Raw genomic sequence first — 21675 nt, forward strand, 5'->3', positions numbered from 1 at the left:
AAGGTGTCACATGCAAATCTCCTGCGGCTAGTCAAAGTATTGGTCCTTCGATCTGATTGCCTCCTGTGATGAGAAATGGCTCCTCATGGCTGCAGGCAAAAAAAAGAGAAGACTTTTCTATCTCCTGCTTTCTGATATCCATTTGAAAGCAGAAACACACATTTGGAATCTTGTACATGCAAAAGATGCATGCTGCCCCTGAGAAAAGCGAAGGATGCTTATGCAGAGCGGCATGATACCCCAATGCTGGACCAGGTCCCATGAATGGATGCAGCTGTCCAAAAAGGGAAATGGCAATTTGGAGGGCTGAGCTTGTTCTTGATCACCCCAGTGTCGGGAATGTGGAAAAGATGGTGCTTCCTTCAGGTTGAAGGCAAAACAAATGATTGTTCAGTGGGGTGGGGCGAACTGTACCATGCAACCTTCCAGTCAAGAAAACATTCCAGGAAATGCTGCTTTTTAAAAAGAGACACTAGGATAAGGAAAGTACAGTGATTGAGACCATAATGTAAAGACTCAGTACATATATTGTTTATGTGATTTTTTGGCATAATACAGACCACAAACTTTCTCTTTTCCTTTTTTTAGCAATATACAAAAACATATTTGCTCTGAGAAAAGGGAAACTGATATGACCTCAGTGATTTCAGATCATTCAACAACATGAGCAGCACGGGACAGTCACCATCTTGAAAGTGAAGTTGTTGCAGCTTTCCTTCAAGTTTTGCCATCACCCCATCTCACAGATTTTTCCCACACAGTTTCCTGCTAGTAAGGTGCAAAGACTACACTATGTATTTATACGCTCCGCTTCAGGTTGTCCAGCCAAGAAATGTATAGCATGAAGACAGGACATCCATCACTAACACCAGACACTGTGTACTTCAGTGGCTTTAATTAAAAGCCAGCTTGATAAACCTTAAACATGTTTACCTAGAAGTAATCTCCACTGAGTTCCACTGATTTACCAGGTCTGGGTGTTTTAGACTGCAGTCATCAATTCTGTCACATAGAGACAAGCCACTCTTGTAAGATTCTTGCAAATAATATGGGTTGTGATATGGGGTGGGAAGAGTCTGTGAACTGACTCAGATTAAATCTGAATAGAGTAGATGCACATCCAAGAGTCTGCGCACTCTAAGGTTCAGCTCAAACTGATTCCCCCCCGCCGCTGCTTAACTGCTCTGCAAGGCCCAGGAGCAAAGCCAAACATATCCTGCCCAACCAGTTGCACCCTAATGCATCAAAGGGGTGATGCAGATACACAAGGAGGGTGCTGTCAGACAAGATATTTCCCTACAATTAAAGCTCATTACCGTATTCATCCTCTACAGTATATACCTGCCATAGGAACACTCCCAGCAGCCACATCACCCAACTCTTCAACATGAAAGAAGTAGACCTGGATTGACCAACACAATATTAGCAACAATGTTATCCGAGAGGCTCTGCAGACAGCTTGCAGCAAAGACTATTTGGGTTAAAGTAATATTTTATCCCATTATAGCTTTCTGTTACCTAAAAGCTACACCCCTAGTAGTCCAATGAAGTATTTTGCTTTTGGAACCCACATCTTTCTGTAATTCAGTTTGGTTCATTTAGAAGTATGAATATTTATAAACTAATTGGCACCAAAATACCTATTAGCACTTCGTTAAAATGTTCCTATTGCATCTCGTAGAAACATCTTTCTTGTACAACTGATTTTCACACAGCTTACTTCCAAATAACAGTACACATTTATGGTGCTGATTCTCAATTAGCTGACTCCTCTCATCTCCTTCACCCTTCCCAACGGTGCCAAGTAATTCCTCCCACCCACCCCAATACCACAACATTCACACTTATTTTATGTCAGTAGCCCACCAGTAGCGAGATCATCATCTAGGAAACTACAAGATTAAGCCCAATGTGTTTCTCGAAGGCATATCATTAAAATGACCGCCCCCCAAAAAAAGAAATAGAATCAGACATCCCCCATCACCATTTCACCTATCACTACCAATGGAAATACCCAAGGATTGTAAGACAACTTGAGAGAAAGGGCATATTTTCAAATAAGGCTTACATCATAAAATGGCTATAGCATTTTCCTACTCCCCAAGTAGATACTAGGCCTGGGCACTAGAGCTTTTTTGGCAGACAAAAGCAATTCACACACACACACACACACACACACACACACCCCCACACACACACACACCAATGCCAGTTTCTCACGCTGCACTGGCAATTAGTCAGAAGTTCCTTCCAAGATTTAGAGGCAGCTTGTCTGGCCACAAATGAAAGGGCTACTTTTGAACAGGAAAAACCGTCGCATCAAAGTCCATATTTTAAAATAACAAGTACGTGAAAATTCATGGGGCACAGGAAAGAGAAGGGAATTGAACAACTGAATGGAAGATCAGTGAAATGGGGCATTCCTGTTCATAAACAATCATCATACTTCCTATCTCCATCTCCCAATACATTAAATTTGTGACAGTACAGACAGCAGCAACAACTTTACGTTAGGCAAAGATGGTCTCCTCTCCCCACCGCCTAATGTCAGTCCAAAAATAGAAGTGTTGATAGGCTCTCTTTAAATTACTCCATAAATCTGTAGGCTTCTCTGGGTTTTGCTAAAGGTGAAGGCATCAGTCACACTCGCTGTCGGTATCTCAGGAAAGCCCACACTGCAGCAACTGCGATGGCCAGCCCAGGCACCACAATCACAGCCAAGGGAATACCTCCTGTATCTCCATCACTTCTGTGGCTTGAGGGACCATTCTGAGGCAGCAGCTGAAACGGGAAGAAGAGTGACTGCCTTAGAGACAACTGGTACGGCATGCTTCTTAAAGCAAACAGGAAGTGTTTGGTTTGGGTAACTGCAGGATTCTGCTCCAACACATGCTAAAAAATAACCACAGGGAGTGTTCATTAACTCCTAAAGAAATGAACACAGAGCAAACCCCGCAGAAGTGAACTGGATTAATTATTATTATTTCTTCTCCTCCATTTGCACTTTTTATTTATTTTGTTTACTTCTTATGCCCTAGTTGCCATATCTCCCCCCCGCCCCCCGCCGTTACATTTGAGAGAAATGAAAGATTTCAGTTTTCCTCCAGCGAATTATCCATCACTTCAGTGAATGATTCCTTTGCCCTGGCTTACAGCTAGTTTTTTAAATTTATTTATTAGATTTTATAGACCGCCTAATCTACAAAGGGGTCTAGGCGGTTCACAATGCAATAAAACCCAATACATTAATTAAAACATCTAAAAACATTTGATTATTCCTCAGTGCCCAGTTTTCTCATTAAGATCTTACAATCTTAACTCCTAACCCAATCAGAGTTTAAACAGACGTAACAAATTTGGTCACATTTCATTTTCACTCTTCATCCTTGAATTGTGTCATTTGATTCTCTTCAGCAAGCTACTGGAGGCAGGGATCTACTCTCTCCCCTCCATACTGAAGAGCACTGTGCCAATTAAGACTGTCAAAAGTATAACAATAAAATGCAACAGCTGCCTCCTTGTACAGCAAAGAAGGTAAGATAACTCCAGAGAAGGATCCAAAGATCCCCATTCTCTGGGTCTTTTCCATCACAAAAACTCATCATGAAGTGGTGGTGGCACCAGATGTTCCTAAAGAGCAAGCTGGAGGAACAAAAAATACACACCCTGTGTTGGACCTTTAGTGATACGCTGTCGCCTGCAGTTCGGAACAGATCTACAGCGACCTGATGTGGCATGTTTTTCAGATCCGTGCCATTAACCTAGGAAAATAAAATTTTAAAAAGAAACACACATGGAGACAAACAAGACAGTACAGAGGATGTCGACAACAGTAAAAGCAGCATAGATAGTAAAATAATTTTGCTTGTTTGTTTTTGTAAATCTTAACAAATATTTTACATTATATATGGATTTTAATTTTTCAAAGAGACCCATCTCCTTGCAGCAAAAGGCTCTAAAATGGTTTTCCAGACCTTACTTTTTAAAGAATTATTCTTCAATCTTATAACAGTTTCTGTGGAGAACTTTAAGAGCACTTACTGCTAAAATTTTGTCTCCTTCTTGTAGGCGTCCATCAAGGGCAGCAGCTCCATTTTCTTTAATCCGACTAACATAGATGCTGCTGTCATTGGAAATGTACTGCTGGTCTGTTCCTCCAACTATGTTAAAACCCAATCCTAGGAATGAGAATAAAACAGATACTATTGAAACCCTGCAAGTCAAGAAATAAGTCAGGAGCTCCAAACACCAAATGGGGATTATTGCTCTGTAGCGCAAGTCAATGCCCTGAATTAAGCCCAGTGACAAGGCTATGATCATATAAACTTGACTAACCTTTACAATCTTCATCTCAAGACCTATTTGTCTCCAAGAAAGGTGCCCACAGAAGATGAGGCTTTTTTACTGGTGGTATTTCAGCTGTGGAATGTTTTCCCAATGGGCACCAAGCTTTTGGGCACAAATCCACAATATTTTTCCAAGCATTTTAATGATGTCTTTAATTCATCCTTTGGTTTTATCTGTGATATGCTGCTCTTCATATCAATGATTAATGCTGTTTCATGTTGATGTTTGCTGTACACAGGTTACATTATTAGACCAGGCTGCTTTTAGTGATCGCTGCCTTATGATTCTACTATTTTGTGATTTTACTGTTTTTCATGGTACCCGCTACTAATTGTTCTAAACCACTTTGAGCAAATTTGTTATCGAGAATATAAAACATATTTTCAAACTAAATGGATAATTCTCACCTTAGTCATGGTGACTAAAGTGAACCTCCTCATTCAGAGGCAATGAACCTCTGCATAACAGTGCCAGGACACATCATCGAGGAAGGGCTTGGCCTCTATGCCTTATTGGCCCTCCAGATCAATTGGTTGGCCACCATGTAAGGCAGGATGCTGGACTAGATGGACCACTGGGTTGATCCAGCAAGGTTCTTCTTATGTTAAGTTCTTAGAGTGATGCAAGGCATATCATTCACACCTGTACACCAGGATTTTCTACCCTGACTGGCAGTGGCTTAGGTAAAGATCTTTTTTAAAAATATCACCTACTACCTAACCCTTTTACCTGGGGTTGCCAGGGAACTGAGATGGGGCCTTCTATATGCAAAGGATTCGTGGTCTACAGCCCTTCCCTGAAGAGCTGTGTAGATCAGGTCAATGCCACAGCAGATGCCCTGACCAGAGCATTTTGTCTTTTTAACATTAGCAACATCAGAAAAGCATTTTTATGTTAACAGCTTTTGTTTTGAATAGAGAAGGCTGATGTGGGGTTGGATACTGACATTCAACTAGAGAATGCTGTTAAGAAGTCATGATACGCATTAGCCTTGGGATGCTTCCATTAATGTTAAAATAAAACCAGCAAGACTGCATGACAGGAAGCCAGCAACGATGCAGTTCTCAAGCAATTACTGTGTCCTGAAGCATGCTGTGGCTTTGGGGATTCAAATGATGTCAGTTTCACTAAATTAAATAAAAGACAAGGCCCCTGAACTGAACCTGGGACCTTCTGTATGCAAAGCAGGTGTGGATGGTAGCTAAGATCTTCTCTACCATTTAGCAAGAATGGTGTCATTTGGGATTACAGTGGTGAGCTACATAATGCTGACGGCATATCAGAAAGATTTTAAGTGTCTTCCTTAAAACACTACCCTTGCGTCTAAAACATATTTTCCTCAAGCAGGACTTACGAAAACCTTTAAACCTACTTAAATCCAAAGATTTGTATCCAGGCTTCCCTGCTGGGTACACCATGGTAATCTGAACAGAAGTTCCAGTGAGAACTACAATCATTAAATTCAGGCAATGACTAGTGGGAAAATTCCACCAGGAAGTATACACTTTCTACACACATTTGCATCAGTTCTCAAACACGCGCCTCATTGACCCACTAACATCAAAGCATCCAGTTCATCCTCCGCGTAGTTTTCCATTCTTCCATAAATGCCACTTAACATTCATACACAATTATCCTCAATATAATTCTTCCCTTCTGGGGGAGGGGGGGGGGTCCACAAAGATTCCTTCTTGAGTGAGAAGATACATTTAACAATTCCCCAGCTATACTTAATAACGTACAAGGCTGATCTCTCTCTGTCTCGCCCGCCCTCGCTCTTGGAGCCGCACCGACTGGGAACGCTGCCCGCGGGTTTATGATTAATATGCTAAAGCAGAGGCATTCCTCTCCCACACACCGAAGGTCTTGAGCTTTGCAACTCAAAACAAGGCACACCATTATGCAGGCCTCAGCCGGGCGCTTTCCTGCCTGCTCAAAAGACCAAGGATGAGTTAGCCACAGACCCGAGCCCACGCCGCCGCCGCCGCCGCCACATACACGCGCGCGCACACACTACCGGTCCCTCGACCTTGTACCTGCAGGTCCTCTGGTGAGGTCGATCACTTCCTCCGAGAGGAGATAGTCCACCCCTCCATTCATGCTTCGCTCCCTTGCAAGGCTCTACTTCCCACCTGCCCCGCTCCCCCCGCCCCCACTTTTGAAGGTGAAACAGCAGCCGCGACCGCAACACTTTCAGTTTCATCAGCCTCACGACAGGAAGAGACGCTGAGGATTCTGGGATTTGTAGTACTTCTCGTTAGTCACTCTTGGCAGCTGGACCTCTGCCTCTTTCCGCCCTTACAGGAAAATGTTGAGCTTGTTTACAGAAAGGGCGACGCTAAGAGGTCAAAAGATGGTTCTTCCCTCTAGCGTTGACACACTTAAAAATCTACTGATCTGATGGATTTTGCAATAGATTTTATGTTTGAAACGGAGTTTCTGGGGAAATGTTTAGCTGTCCAAAATTAAAAGTTGCCATCCTTTAGATGGTACCTGGAAATCTCCTGGGCTCACAACTGATCTCCAGCTACATCTGAAGACAACAGGAGCTAAGAATTGTCCCATTGTTCCTAAAGAGCAAGCTCATTTCTACTGATGCTGAGCTCTCTCCAAGACTTCCCCAGCCAGATCTCCAAGAGTTTCACAACCTAGAGCTGGCAACCCTAATCCAAACATGTGGACAAGGACGTAGGTAAAGGGCGGGGGAGGTTCTCGGGTTCAACCCCCCCCATTCATGTCCGAAGCTCCGCCCACCCGTTTGTGGGTTTTTAAAATATTTTAGTGTTTTTTGGTTTTTGGCCTGCAGGGGGCGCATTGTTTAAGCTAGCTAGCAGCACCAAACTTTCAGGGATTGCTTGGGGGAATCTCCTGATGATACTACCCAGGTTTGGTGAGGTTTGGTTCAGGGGGTCCAAAGTTATGGACTCCCAAAGGGGATGCCCCCATCGTCCATTGTTTCCAATGGGAGCTAATAGGAGATTGAGGGCTACATCTTTGAGGGTCCATAACTTTGGACACCCTGAACCAAACTTCACCAAACCTGGCAAGAATCATCAGGAGAGTCTCTTATTGATACCATCCAGGTTTTGTGAAGTTTGATCCAGGGGGTCCAAAGCTATGAACTCCCAAAGGGGATGAACCATCCTCCATTGTTTCCAATGGGAGCTTATAGAAGATGGGGGCTACACCTTTGAGGGTCCATAACTTTGGACCCCCTGAACCAAACTTCACCAAACCTGGGTGGTATCATTAGAGACTCCTAAAGATACCATAAAAGTTAGGTGCTGCTAGCTTAACAATTGCACCCCTGACAGCAGGCACCCCCCAAATTTCCCCAGATTCTCCTTTTAAATCCACCCCCTTCGGTATGGATTTAAAGGGAGAATCTGAGGTCCGAAGAAGAAGGAGGAGGAGGAGGAGTTTGGATTTATATCCTCCCTTTCTCTCCTGTAGGAGACTCAAAGGGGCTTACAATCTCCTTGCCCTTCCACCCTCACAACAAACACCCTGTGAGGTGGGTGGGGCTGAGAGAGCTCTGAAAAGCTGTGACTAGTTCAAGGTCACCCAGCTGGCCTGTGTGGGAGTGCACAGGCTAATCTGAATTCCCCAGATAAGCCTCCACAACTCAAGCGGCAGCACAGGCGTAGCTACCATGGGGACATCCGGGGACAAGCGCCCCGGGCGCCACCTTGTGGTGGGCGGAAAAATTGCAGGTTTGTTTGAAGCTTTCTGTATTTTTTACTGTTTTTTCCAATTTCGGTCTGCAGGAGGCACAGTGTTTAGGCTAGTGGCACCAAAATTTCAGGCTATCGTCAGGTGACTCTCCTGATGATATCAGCCAAGTTTGGTGAAGTTTGGTTCAGGGGGTCCAAAGTTATGGACCCCCAAAGGGGGTGACCCCATCCTCCATTGTTTCCAATGGGAGCTAATAGCAGATGGGGCTATCATTTTGAGGGTCCATAACTTTGGACCCTCTGAATCAAACTTCACTAAACCTAGGTGGTATAATCAGGATAGTCTCCTAAAGATAGCCTAAAATTTTGGTACTGTTATCTTGAACATTGCTCTCCTGACAAGCACCCTCAAATTTTCCCCGGATTCTCTCTTTAAATCCACCCCCTTTGGAGTGGATTTAAAGGGAGAATCTGGGCTCCCTAGATTAAAAAAAACATTGAAAGTATTGTTGAAGGCTTTCACAACCAGATTCAACTGATTGTTGTGGGTTTTACAGGCTGTGTGGCCATGGTCTGGTAGATCTTGTTCCTAACGTTTCACCTGCCTCTGTGGCTGGCATCTTCAGAGGTGTATCACAGGGAGAAGTCTGTTATAAGAGAAGTCTGGACACAGTGTATAACAGACTTCTCTCTGTGATACACCTCTGAAGATACCAGCCACTCTGTGATACACCTCTGAAGATACCAGCCACAAGATCTACCAGACCACAGCCGGATGCAGCTTAGAAAACCCACAACAACCAACTTTGACAATGGTGCTGTTTGGGGTGGATGGGTGGGAAATCTACCCTGAAACAGCATCACTTTCAATGTTGTTTAAACTAGAGAGCCCAGAGTCTCTCTTTAAGGTGAATTTAAAAGGAGAATCTGGGCTCTCTAGTTTAAACAACATTAAAAGTGATGCTGTTTCAGGGTGGATTCCCCCCCCCTTCAAAAATAGCATCACTTTCAATGTTGTTTAAACTAGGGAGCACTGGGTGTGTTCAGATTCATGTGTTGGGGCATGTTCTATAATGTGATGGTGTTTGGTCATGGTGGGGAAGGGGGAGGGGCGCTGCCCATATGCCGGGGGGGGGGGCAAAACTCAGATTTTGTCCCGGGCTCAATTTTCCCTAGCTACGCCACTGAGCGGCAGAGCAGGGAATCAAACCCAGTTCCTCCAGATTAGAATGCACTTGCTCTTAACCACTACGCCACATTGAAAGTGATGCTGTTTCACAGTGGGGAATAATCCACCCCAAAACAGCATCATTTTCAATGTTGTTTAACTGGGGACCCCAGATTCTCCCTTTAAGGTGGATTTAAAAGGAGAATTTGGGCTTTCTAGTTTAAACACCATTGAAAGTGATGCTGTTTAGGGGTGGATTCCAGCATCACAGCGGCTGTCGGGGGGCGGGGGGGGCTCAGATTTTGCATCGGGCTCCATTTTCCCTCTATGCCTCTGTCCAGAGGGGAGGGCAGAAGGAACTGCCAGCTGCTGGCTGGGAGCCCAGCTAGTGGGAGGCAGGGGAGGGCAGGGTGGGGGAGGCTGCCGTCCCCAGCCTTGGAGAGCTGCTTTTATAAGCGCAAGGCTGGGGGTGGGGCTTGAGGAGGCGTGGCCATGTCCTATGGGCGGGTGGGGGTGGGCACATCCCGAACCCCCCCCCCAAAAAAATCTATACCTACGTCCCTGCATGTGGAAATACCAGGCAAAGTGTTTGTTTCCTTTTCCAAGTTTGTGGATGATATCAAATTATGTAGGGTAGTGAGAACCGCATAGGATTGCGAAGAGCTCCAAGCAGACCTTGATAAATTAGGTGAGTGGGCTAAGAAATGGCAAATGCAGTTCAACGTACCAAAATGTAAAGTGATGCACATAGGGGCAAAAAATCCAAACTTCACATACACGCTACAAGGGTCAGTGCTATCAGTCACAGACCAGGAAAGGGATTTGGGCGTCTTAGTTAATAGTTCCATGGGAATGTCAACTCAATGCATGGCAGCTGTAAAGAAGGCAAAATCTAAGCTGGGGATAATCAGGAAAGGAATTGATAATAAAACTGCAAAGATTGTCATGCCTTTATATAAAGCAGTGGTGCGGCTTTTTATGCTCTTATGTTCTTATTCTGCACAGACTAACTGTGAAATGAGTTAGTCTTAGAGACAGTGACTGACCCAGGGTTACCCAGCAAGACAGCTTTTTTTAAAAAAAAAAAAACCTTCCCCATCTTTTGACCAGTCCCGGGCTCCCGTCTGGGGCCGACCCCCCTCTCCTGCAGCGTCTGGGGGTGCCTTTGGGCAGCTTTTCCGTGCTGTTTGTGGGCTCCGGAGCTCCACGTTTCCTCTGGGGCTTTCTCTTTCTCTGTCTCCTCCTCCGGCCGAACGCCGGTCGGCCATCTTTTTGTTTTTCTTGTACTCGGTCTTTAGACCTTCAGTGCCTGTTGACGCTTTTCCTGGGGTCCCCCCCTGGCGGGGGGGTCCCCTTTACCTCCCCAGGTGTGCCTGGGGGGTTCACTGAGGTGGGGCCACGCTTTAGAACTTTGTAAAACGGTTTTAAACTCACTTTTCAGTAGTTTTCTGCTAGCTGGAGGCTGGAGCTCTGTTCCTTTGCGTCCTCACCACGAAGTTCTGGTCACTGTGTTCAATTCTATGTCGCCACATCTCAAAAAAAATATCGAAGAGTTGAAAAAGTGCAGAGAAGGGCAACGAGGATGGTTGAGGGATTGAGCACCTTCCTTATGAGGAAAGGCTGCAGCATTTGGGACTCTTTAGTTTGGAGAGGAGACGTCTGAGGGGGGATATAATTGAAGTAAAATTATTCATGGGGTAGAAAATGTCGGCAGAGTAAATGTTGGCAGAGACAGTGACTGACCCAGGGTTACCCAGCAAGAAAGCTTTTTTTAAAAAAAAAAACACCTTTCCCATCTTTTGACCCAGTCAGGGTCACCAAGGCACCTAACAAGCATATATTTTTTAAAAAAACCCCAAACTAATTAAAAAGCAGAGCCAAAATTAAATTTATTCATTGTTCTATTTATATCCCACCCTTCCCCAACAATACAATGTACATTTTAAATACATAAATACATTAAAATTCCAATAACAAAAGCTAAAAATGAAAAACAAGTAGTGACTTCACTTACTGAGATTCCACCAATCGAACATACCCCTATTCCGTTAAGTGGACGAAGTATTGAAATAGACATTGATAGGAGATCATTAAGGGCCTTACAAATGGACCCACCAAGCAAGGAGAGTGAAAAGACACGGGCCCGGGAATTATTAGAACTACAAAACCAACATATGATTGAGGTGTTTTACTCCAACATAACATCCATGAGAACGGAGCAACTCCCAATAAAAGTCTAACTCAATCATCTGTGTTTCACTCTAGCACAAATCAAACCACCACCGCAAATCATCAAAATCCTAAACCTACTACAAAACAAAACAACCCAAGACAAGGAAATATAACACAAGTTTCAGCCTCAATTAATCATTGCCCAATTAATTCGAAGCCCGAACACTTGTCCTTGGACAATTGCTTGATGATCAGAAAGAACTTTTGGACAAGGACCGTGTGAAGCTTTTGTTGGCAGATAAGAATGAAGCAATCACATCTACGATGGCTCATTTCCTATCTATAATAATGGTTGACAGATCTCACTACATCTACCATAACAGCAAGTCAAAGACATAAGTTGTTCCCTTGCCATAAACAAACTTTTAATCTGTTTACGATTTCCTTCTATGCATTTTGCTAATTATTTATATGCCAATAAAGGTGTTTGATTTGATTTGATTTGATTTGCATAACACTGAGGGAGAGGATTACCCCTCCCCCCGAGGGACTCCACACACTAAAGAGTGTCTCAATAACATCCTCTCCCCTTGCGCTACCCTCTGTCTGTGACCTTGGAGAAAAGACACTAGCCACTACAAGGCTGTACCATCAGCAAGGTTGTGGGTCAAAAGTTTGTGATCAACCATGTCAAATGCTGCTGTCAGATCAAGCAGTAACAGCAGAACTGACCTACCTTGATATAGCTGATTACAGTGATCATCTGAGAGGGCAACCAGTCAGAGGTGGGATCCAACCAGTTCTCACCACTTCTCTAAAAGTGGTGACTAATTTTTTCTGAGAAGGGGTTACTAAAGCAACCTCCCTGCCCAATAGGGACTGGAGGTGCGTGTGTGTGGCAGCGCCACTGTTTGAATCCCACCACCATCGGAACCTGTTATTAAATTTTTTGGATCCCACCACTGCAACCAGTGCCAGCTCTGGCCCATGGGCAGGTTGGAATTTCTCTAAATTGTTATTGCCTCTGCACTGCACTTCCAAAGTTTCAATCCTTTGTTTTCCTCTTTCTATCCAAAGTTTTTGCCTATCTAAGTGCAGTTCAATTCCTTTCGGTCTTTCTTTGATTTTCCCAGTTCCCTGTGTATTTTTTTTGTAGCCTCTTTCTCATTTCTGATAAATCCTGTTGGTATCTCCTGTGTCATTCCTCAGACTTTTTTCTTTTATCCTTTCTTGTGTATCCTCTTCTGCTTATTTTATACTGGATACCAACCCAGATGTATTAGGCAAAAAGGCACAATGGCTATTTTCTACTAGTTTCAAGATTACAAAAGGATATTCACACAGGAAAAGATGCAGCAAGAAAATTGACTGAATTTGAGAAGATGATAACACCACAAGAACATTTGCTAGGACAAATATATAAGTTATTACTTCAATTTGACCTAGAAACAGAACGTTAAAACATGCATGGCAATATGGATGTAAATTTTTGAGGAAGAAATATCTTTTCAACAATGGAAAACCTTGGTCGATTCCCCACTGGCAATTAATTCCCCACATGAAAAAAACAGATTTCAGGAATGCCTCCCCACTTCTTGAGTGACAAAGAGGGTTTCTTACCATTTCTGGTGCTCGTTCCCCCCCCCCCTTATTCAGCGTCCTGGCTGTACCTGCTTAAAAGTACAACTTTTTCTTTTACTGCCGTTTTCCCCAGTCTTGAGGGGAGGAACGGGGGACTAATCTTTAATTAAAATTCCCACCATGGAGCGTGACGTAAATGCCAACAACCAATCATTGGCGGGCACTGAGCAATACGTGCGCAACATTTCCTGGTTTCGTTTTCGCCTTTGGGGTCAGAGAGCGCATGCGCAAGGAGACATGAACCGGTAAACCATTTCCATAGGAGATCGAGCAGCCGCTTAAACGATTAGCCATTCACCCTTCCAAACGAGCAAAAACCCGTTTATTCAGCCACAAAGAAAAACTTTTTAAAAGTAGCTGCTGACGAAAACGGGAGAACATGAGAAAACATTAGGTCTCGCAAGAACATGAAAACATGTAAAAATGAGAAAACGATAACCAATCAGAAAGCAGGGGTGGACGTGTTACCATTCTAACGTCATGGCGTGATCACATCATGATGTGATCAAGTTTTTTGTGGGAAAAAAGACCCACCCCAACACGGCATGCCAGCCAATCAGGAGAGACAAAACATGGAGATCAATTTGTTGTGGGGATTGCTGCATTTATTGGCAGTGTATTACTCTAAAAGCATTGAGAAGATGGAGAATTATAAAGGAAAAATGTTGGAAATGCAAAGTTATACTGAAAAGGAGTAAAAAGGACGGGAAACATTTAAACATTCTATGAATAGATGATAATATGTGATTTTATTTTTTAATATTTGGAAAGTATTTTTGCTACCATCACTTATAGTCTACATTATATACTTGTTTATATTATCTGTATATTCTTTCTTTTCTTTGCCTCTTGATATAATTGTAACTTGTTTTGATATGGTTTCTAATGTTTCATTTCCTTTTTTGTTCTGTTTCTATCTATAAAAAATAAAATCTTTATACAAAAAAATCAGTGGAGAATGTTGTGGGATTCAGAATCTGACATTGACAGATACCATTCGTTCACAAGAAACACTCTCATGGGAAGTAGCTGACTCAGATTTTATCAGCAGTTTTGGTTATATGCATTTACAAGAAAGTCAGGATTCAAATTTTCTCGCCCATACAGGTATTTTATCCATGGGCTTATGAGAATTCTATTTTACTCTTCAACAACAGGCTTGCTACATAACTTTCAAAGCAAAACAGTAAAACACAGCAAAAGGTGGTCCAAGATGGCACCCGGAGGAGATCGTTAAGACAAGCTCCGTTTTTTTTTCCTTTTTCAAACCTCTTAAAACTTTATAACACTTAGTCAACTTAGTTAAACTGGAAGAACTACATTAGGTCATTCTGACTCTTGTGGTGATATTTGTGTGATGAGGTTTGCAGTGCTATAAGACCAATATGTCTCCGGCTTCCTTTTTGCTGGGCTGTTGCTGGGCGGCTGCCAGAGGATGCCAGCGTTTGAAGCCAATGGTGGACATCAATTCTGGCTTGCGCAGAGGCTGGTTTGAGCAGCCTGGTCGATGGGAGGCTGGTGGCAGGAGCCCCTCTGATAGACTAAATGGTGGGGACCAGTGACAGGGATCCCTTCGTGGCGACGGGTGCAGCTTCTGTGAGGAGCTGGTGGCAGCGACGATGGCCCCCTTGGTTGCATAAGGGAGAGTCGGTGGCAGAGACTTCTGCTCAGCAGCGAGTGCAATGTGTACCATAGTGGCAAGTTCACAAACAGTAAGAACACCTGCGAAACCGGGTAGTAAAGAGCCAAGCAGTGAGGAACCGGTGGCAGAGGTTTCCTCACAGCAACAGACTGGGATTAGGACTGCCAAAAATGGTGACATGGACTTTTTCAAACTGGCTTGTGCTGCCTTTGACCAAGGAAAAATGGTGAACCTTTGCACTGGCTGTGTCTGTGATTTCCAACAGACCAGTCATCAAGGACTACACAGTGGGGGTTAGTGGCAGGAACCCCCAGCAGAATGGTTATGGGAGGGAAGACTAGCCTTTTATCAATCTGGGCTTTTGCACAATTATCCCTTCTTTTACTGTTACTTGAATTATAATCTAACTGTTAGGTACATACTATCTTAGTTAGCTTTTCTTATATATTATATATTGTTAAGGATGATAGGTTGAATAGGTAGCATTATTAGATTGGCTCTTGCAGCAGTTATGTGGAGTAGTTTTTAGTCTTACTGATATTGTGTTAATGTATTAATACATTGTTAAATGTACTTTTAAATGTATTAATCTACTGTAAATGCATTGACTGTCCATGTATTGATATTTCTAACATGTTAATATATTGTTATTGTATTATTGTTAATGCGCTGGTTTATTGATGTATTGCTATAGGATGGATTGCTATAGGATGGATTTCATATTAATATTGTACTGAGATGCTATAGTGCTGCTGTTGTGGTTATCTTCGATCTCTTAGATTTGATATGTTTAAGTTGCCATCCGTAAAATTGATCCTTATTTTCAGTTTTAATGTATCTCCTTATTGTTTCATTACTGTTTATTCTATTATAATTGTATGTAGTTTTACCATGTTGTTAGCCACCTTCAGGGATATGGCGAAGTATAAATTAAAATTGAAATAAAATGAAAACAAAGTCAATAACATAATTTAATGTTTAATCAGGAAATAAATGTATATGTAGCAAACCATAATCAACTAACAAAGCATCTGTACTCAACAAGACCCAAATAATCAGAAGGTTTTTTCTCTTGAAAGCAGTAAGATTCTGCATCCTACAAGTCCCAACAGAGCTTAGGAGGCCACAACAAAGAAGTCTTCCTCACAAGAGGTGACGAGTCTGATGTCTAATTGCACCACCAGCAAATTATCTTATGTGGCCAAAAGCACTCCCTGAGATCCCTCAGGCCAATGTAATAGAAGGCTTCACCTCACCAGTATCTCAAATTTAGCCTGGAATATTTTGCTTAGGAGGTACTATTTACTCCACTGTAGTTCTGAAAGAAGCTTCCGCTAGTCAGAGGATATACACAACATCCAAATATAAATTAAGTTAAATCTCTCACTTATGAACCCAATATACCAATTAGATACATTTCATCAAATACAGATAAAATCCATCTAACTCTTATAACTCAAATGTATTTTATTGCAAAACAGCACCATCTACCACAGGAATGTATAGGTAACCCTCCCCCCCACACACACACACACACACTATTTCCGGACACTAATTTCTTTTACACTTTATTCATTGTTCATTTTGGTGTTCAGGCATGGTACTCTTCGTTGAAAGGAATCCTGAGATCAGTGCTCTAGACCATTGAAAAAGTTCTGCCCTCTTATGTATAGCCAGGACAGCAGCAATGACAGCAGTGCCAAGGAAAATTATGAATCCTGTAATAAATATCATACTTACTTTGTGCCGGGGAGGGGGTCCACTGTCAATGCTGCCTCCATAGCCTTTATTTAGACAGTATGGGGGAGCCCTGCCATAATCACAGTGACAATTTTTGCGGCTATTACATAATCCCCTATTTTGGCACTTGGTCACATTACAATCATACTTTAAGTGAAAAACATTAGTGCATACCCTATTAATACACATCATATCTCTGTTGCAAGAAGTACCATCTCTCACGGCTCCATGATCATTAATTTTTATTCCCCTATGGTAATCTGTGCCCCAGCATAGACTATTGCTAATATGTGTTTGGATTATGGTGCTGCGCTCTTCCAAAGAAAATAACTGATCAATGTTTTCACACTGAATTCGTCCACACAGGATATCCCTAGCACTACATCTGTAATAAGTACCACCATCAGCACCACAATTGCCAAAGCGATCACCTCGTGTATTCAGTTCTTTAAAGCAGACCTCTGAAGCAACTGTTGCTCTTGAACCAAAGATCATCTTGCACTGTTCTTCGTGAGTAGAGCAATTCCCATGATAACAGTAGGCACCATCTTGACATGGGGTCCCATCTTGTACATAAACATCTTCAGGACACCATGCTGAAGTCCCATTGCAGAACTCTGGTAGGTCACAGGTACTAGCACTTCTCCTGCAAACAGTTCCAGCTGGAAGATACTGGCATCTGGAGCAGCATTCTCCAAAAGCACAAGTGACACCTGAATGCAACTTGCAACCAGACTGGCAACAGGGATCCAGGTCACAATTCTGTTTTGAACCACAGTCACATTGCTCTCCATTGTCTACAACTTTGTTCCCACAGTATGCGAGTTTATACTGTTTGTTGGGGCCTGAGGAAATTAACATGCATTTTGCCCCATGAGTTTTCATTAGGGTGAAATATTGTTTGTAACTACAATTACTGAACTGATCACTGCTGGTAGGAGAGGCAGCCATAATGCAGGTTTTTTTCTCACAGGTACAGAACTTGTCATCATGTTTCATACCAAGAATATGCCCCTGTTCATGGGCAACTGTCATAGAAATAAAAAATAAACTGCTACTAGTATATGATTCAGCCCCACTTGCCCAAAGGGGATTACACATTGTTCCTGCATAAGCTAATCCAACCATATGTCCAAAATTCTTATATATAAGTAAGTGACCTGCATCATGTTCTAAACGGTTAACAAAGGTGTTTTTTCTCCAGATATTGAAATTGGCAAGTACAGACTGTAGACTTTCAGAAATATTAAAGAAATTACTTTCAGACCATATTTCCAGTCCAACCAATACCACATGAGTACCAAGTGGCACAAACAGTGAGTCTACAAAATGGATGATATCCATCACTTCCAAAACAACAACCGTTTCATTTCTTCCAAATTGGACATATCGTTCATGTTCCACCACAACTGCAAGCTTTGCATACATTCTCTCTGTCTGCCAAGGTATGTCTTGCTCCTTTTCAGTTGCTACAGTCTCTGTGTTCTGGATTGTGGCTGCTCCATGATGCTTTTCCTCTATCACCCCGCACCACGCCACACCATCATGTTCCTCCAACTGATATACCACATGTTGAAAAGTAGCAGATGCTGGAACAGGTTTGATTTCATACATCTTACTTTCAATTCGCAACACTCCTTTAAGACCCCCTGAGCAAGTGCTGAGGATGATCAAAGAGACAGGTATACCTAGAACAAAACCGTGATAGAAACAGTCATCCCTGATAAACGGATAGTCAACCTGAAGGTCCCCCTTCGTGCTGTAAGTGAAAACAGGAAAGTGTTTGGGGACAAAGGCTCTCTTCTGCCTGAGGTACACCAAATGGCTCTTCCCTTCAATCTTTAGCAGGTAGTTCACACTATGGGGTTCTTTGTGCCCATGCCTGAGGGTCACTTTCCTTGGGATGATCACCTCATAAGAGGCATATCTAAACCCTGGAGGGGGGATTTGGGCTGCAGTCTCGTTCAGGACACTCCTCAAGAGCAGCACTAATAACCAGGCAAGATTATTAGTCATCTTCAAGCTGAGGGTAAGAATGTTCAAGGCTTCCTGACCATTACTTGTGATCCAAAAAAGAAAGTCCTTGTGGCCAATATCAGGAAAAGAGAAGCAAGACTGAAAGAAATCTCCATTTGATACAGAGGGTATCCATAGCAACAGTCAATTCAGCTATCTTTGGAATGAGGGCGGGGCTTTGTGGGACGAAGATTAACGGACTACTTTAGGATTGGCTGAAAAAACAACCCACCCTGGGATGTATTTGAAGGGCAGAATAGAAATCCACTACATACATACATACATACATACATACATACATACATACATACATACATACATACATACATACATACATACATAATGGGGTTTTGACTACACAAACAGCTCTTCCAATCTTGCCACCTTGTTTTCCAACTGATCTCCATTTTTCTTCCCTTTCAGTGTTTCTGTTGTCAGAGGCTTGCTCCAGGACAATGATTTCATTGTGACTGTATACTTTAAAATGAAGAAGAAATTTTGTTTTTTATACCCTGGTTTTTTCTGCATGTAGTGAGTCCCAAAGTTCAAAGCTTAAAATTGCCATTCTTTCCACTCCACACAACAGGCACCTTGTCAGGTAGATGGGGCTGAGAAGGCTGAGAGAACTCTGACTAGCTGAAGGTCACCTAACAGGCTTCTTGTGGAGGAGCGGGAAAACAAACCTGGCTCATCAGATAAGACTCCGCTGCTCATTCAGAGAAGTGAAGAATCAAACCAGGTTCTCTTGATCAGAGTTCACTGCTCTTAACCAATACACAAAATTGGTTTCCATTACTGGTATTTCAATGGTTCCTTGGGGTTGGTTGAGATTTCAGCTCAGCCACTGTAAAATGGGGGTAGTTCTGTTGGAATAAGCGACTTCTGCATGCCTGGACACTGGGGGGTGCTGTGTATCTCTAACTGTGTTGTTGCCTCTCTTGTTTGCCCTCCTTGTCTGGGCCAGGAGACCACCCACTAACTTCCTTTCTTTCCCATGCTGGTTTCACTTCTGTCCTAGTCTTTGACCTGAGCACATGGTCAATGGCTGCCTGCCTCAGTGGAGCTTTCCCACTGTAGCATTCTCTCACTTGCACACACGTGATGGCGCGGTAGAGTGCCCACTTGTTCATACGGAAAGTATTCCTTAGACTAGGGTTTCTTTCTATCTACCTTTTTCCTGGAACAAAGCTGTGAACTGGAGATGCTTGAATAAATGTTAGTTTTACCTTTTACATTTATCTCTTGGGAAGTTTCTATAAACTCACACACACTACTGGGCTGATCCATAATTCTAAATAAAATCTAACAAGTTCACTTATTCTAATAGCACTGGAAATAATACACATTTCTGTGGCTAAGTCCTCTTCAGGAGCAAAAGTAGCTCATGGTTATTTATAATTTTCTTTTTCTCTCCTGTGGTCAGGTCAGTGGAGGTTCTGTGAATCAGGGCAGAGAGAGTGTATACAGAGAACCTGATTAGTTAACTGAAGTCATGTCAGAGTTTATGATCTGTTCATACCTGAGAGAAAAAATTCCATAAAACACCAGTTAAACTACATCAGGAGCTTATCGGAGAAATATCTTTACACATTATACTACCACATGGTACTTCTAAGAAAATCCACAGAGTGGGGGCGAACCAACACTACTGGTTCCGCTTCTTTTGCACATGGCCCTTTAAGAACCCAGGGAGCTGGCCTCGATCTGAATGCCTCACCACCCTGCCTCTGCTGCCTGACTGGGATAGCCTCCTTGCCCCAGTTCTGCCTTACCCAAGCCAGTACTGTACGTGTCAACCAACCTCATGGACGGCAGGATTCGCACTCTGGACAGTTCAGTTGTGAATGGAAAGGGTTACCTTATACTAAAAAACAGTACACCACCGTATAACAATGCGAATTGAAAAGGGAAATAGGGATTCCATTTGACCACCCCAAAAGGCTATGCTGCAGATCATTGGACCTGCATGGACATCTGTGTGGGTTGCGGACTATGATGAGAAGGACAATTGCCACAGCAATGCGTGGCTGGGCCCTGCTAGTATACTATATGAGTGGCTAAAACCTCCTTTCAGTTCATTTTGTAACATCTATGTTATACACTTAGTGTTTGTCTAGGTTATCTGTCAACTTTGTGATGACATTATTCACAAAATATTCTATACCTCTTCCTCAGATTGGCTCTATAATATACACCAAGAGCAGAAACAATAATGACCACAAGAACAGCAAAGGGGATTTGGAGTCCTCTAATAAGGACTCTTCTTGTACTGAGTTACTGTGGTGGAGAAGGTCCATTGTCCACTGTCAATATTGCCACCATAACATTTAACTAGACCAGGGGTCCCCAAACTACGGTCCGGGGGCCAAATGTGGCCCCCTGAAGGCATTTATCCGGCCCGCCAGGCATGGCAGCGATGGCTCCATTCATGTGCAGTGGGGGCTCGAGGGAGAAGAGGAATCCATCCCTCTGGCACAAGGGGCTCACCCACCCCACCACCAGCACGAAGGATCGGGGGAGCGAAGAGGGCAACGCCTCTTCAGTCGGTGGGGAGGGAAGCAAAGCAGGTGTGGATTTCCTGTCCCTGGATGCCCAGGACGGCCCTGAGTCTCGGGGTGGGGGAATGAGAACAAACGTGCTTTTGAGAGGGCAGGTGACTGTTGAGCCCCAGTCGGGGCAGGCTTTCTATCTCGAGGCTGGGGCAACAGATGTCGCACTCCCCAAAACACACAGTCACCCACGACTGCTTGAGCGAACAGGGCACTGAATCCACCTGGATTCCCCAGCCCCGCAGTGCTTCCTGAGAACTGGCAGGGTCTTGCCATCTGCTTCTGCAGGGCTCGCATGGGAGGGTTTCCCACTGGGTTGTTGTGCTTGCAGTTGCTCGTCTGCCTTCAGGCCCTCCACACACCTCTGCTCAGTGCCCCTGCCAACAAGGCCAGCGGAAAGCAAGCAGGGCGATCCCCACCCTCCACCCTGCGGGACCGGCTGGTGGCGGCGAACGGGTCTCCTGTGGCTTTGACTGTTGCTGGGTCTGCTGGAGGGAAAACAGAGCCCTGGAGATACCGGCGACGCTTCGGGGTCTGCCAGATCGGCTCCCTTTGGGCTCCTGGGCTCCTTTCTCCCCGGGAACTGAAGCTCCATATGCAACAAGGCAATGCCCACAGTTCTGCTACTTTTCTGTGACTGGAGTTGCTGGTTTCTAAACATTGCTGATCACAGGCAGGAGACATATTTGTGGATATTACCTCTATGTAAGAGTAGCCAACCTCTAG

General features: G+C 43.6%; 1 protein-coding gene and 1 pseudogene across 1 annotated transcript; both read right to left on the reverse strand.

The window, feature by feature from the left end:
• Positions 1–509: 509 nt before the first annotated feature.
• LOC125426019 (synaptojanin 2 binding protein) lies at positions 510–6517 on the reverse strand. The gene is made up of 4 exons (XM_048484046.1): positions 6384–6517; positions 4042–4178; positions 3666–3761; positions 510–2781 (listed from the first exon to the last, which is right to left on the reverse strand). Exons 1-4 carry the CDS (start codon positions 6445–6447, stop codon positions 2641–2643), a joined length of 438 nt encoding a protein of 145 aa, XP_048340003.1. The 5' UTR covers positions 6448–6517; the 3' UTR covers positions 510–2640.
• Positions 6518–12460: 5943 nt separating this feature from the next.
• On the reverse strand, positions 12461–18400 carry LOC125426337 (annotated as a pseudogene).
• Between the last annotated feature and the right edge of the window lie 3275 nt (positions 18401–21675).

The sequence above is a fragment of the Sphaerodactylus townsendi genome, linkage group LG02 (genome assembly GCF_021028975.2).
Source record: "Sphaerodactylus townsendi isolate TG3544 linkage group LG02, MPM_Stown_v2.3, whole genome shotgun sequence".
Classification (NCBI taxonomy): domain Eukaryota; kingdom Metazoa; phylum Chordata; class Lepidosauria; order Squamata; family Sphaerodactylidae; genus Sphaerodactylus; species Sphaerodactylus townsendi.

What these genes read in the sequence shown, in the direction of transcription:
- LOC125426019 (XM_048484046.1), bottom strand. Translation starts at nt 6,447, where the DNA reads ATGAATGGAGGGGTGGACTATCTCCTCTCGGAGGAAGTGATCGACCTC. An exon ending in CCTCACCAGAGGACCTGCAG is followed by an intron (nt 4,179 to 6,383) that starts GTACAAGGTCGA and finishes TCTCATTCCTAG; the next exon opens with GATTGGGTTTTAACATAGTT. An exon ending in CACTAAAGGTCCAACACAGG is followed by an intron (nt 2,782 to 3,665) that starts GTGTGTATTTTT and finishes TTCCCGTTTCAG; the next exon opens with CTGCTGCCTCAGAATGGTCC.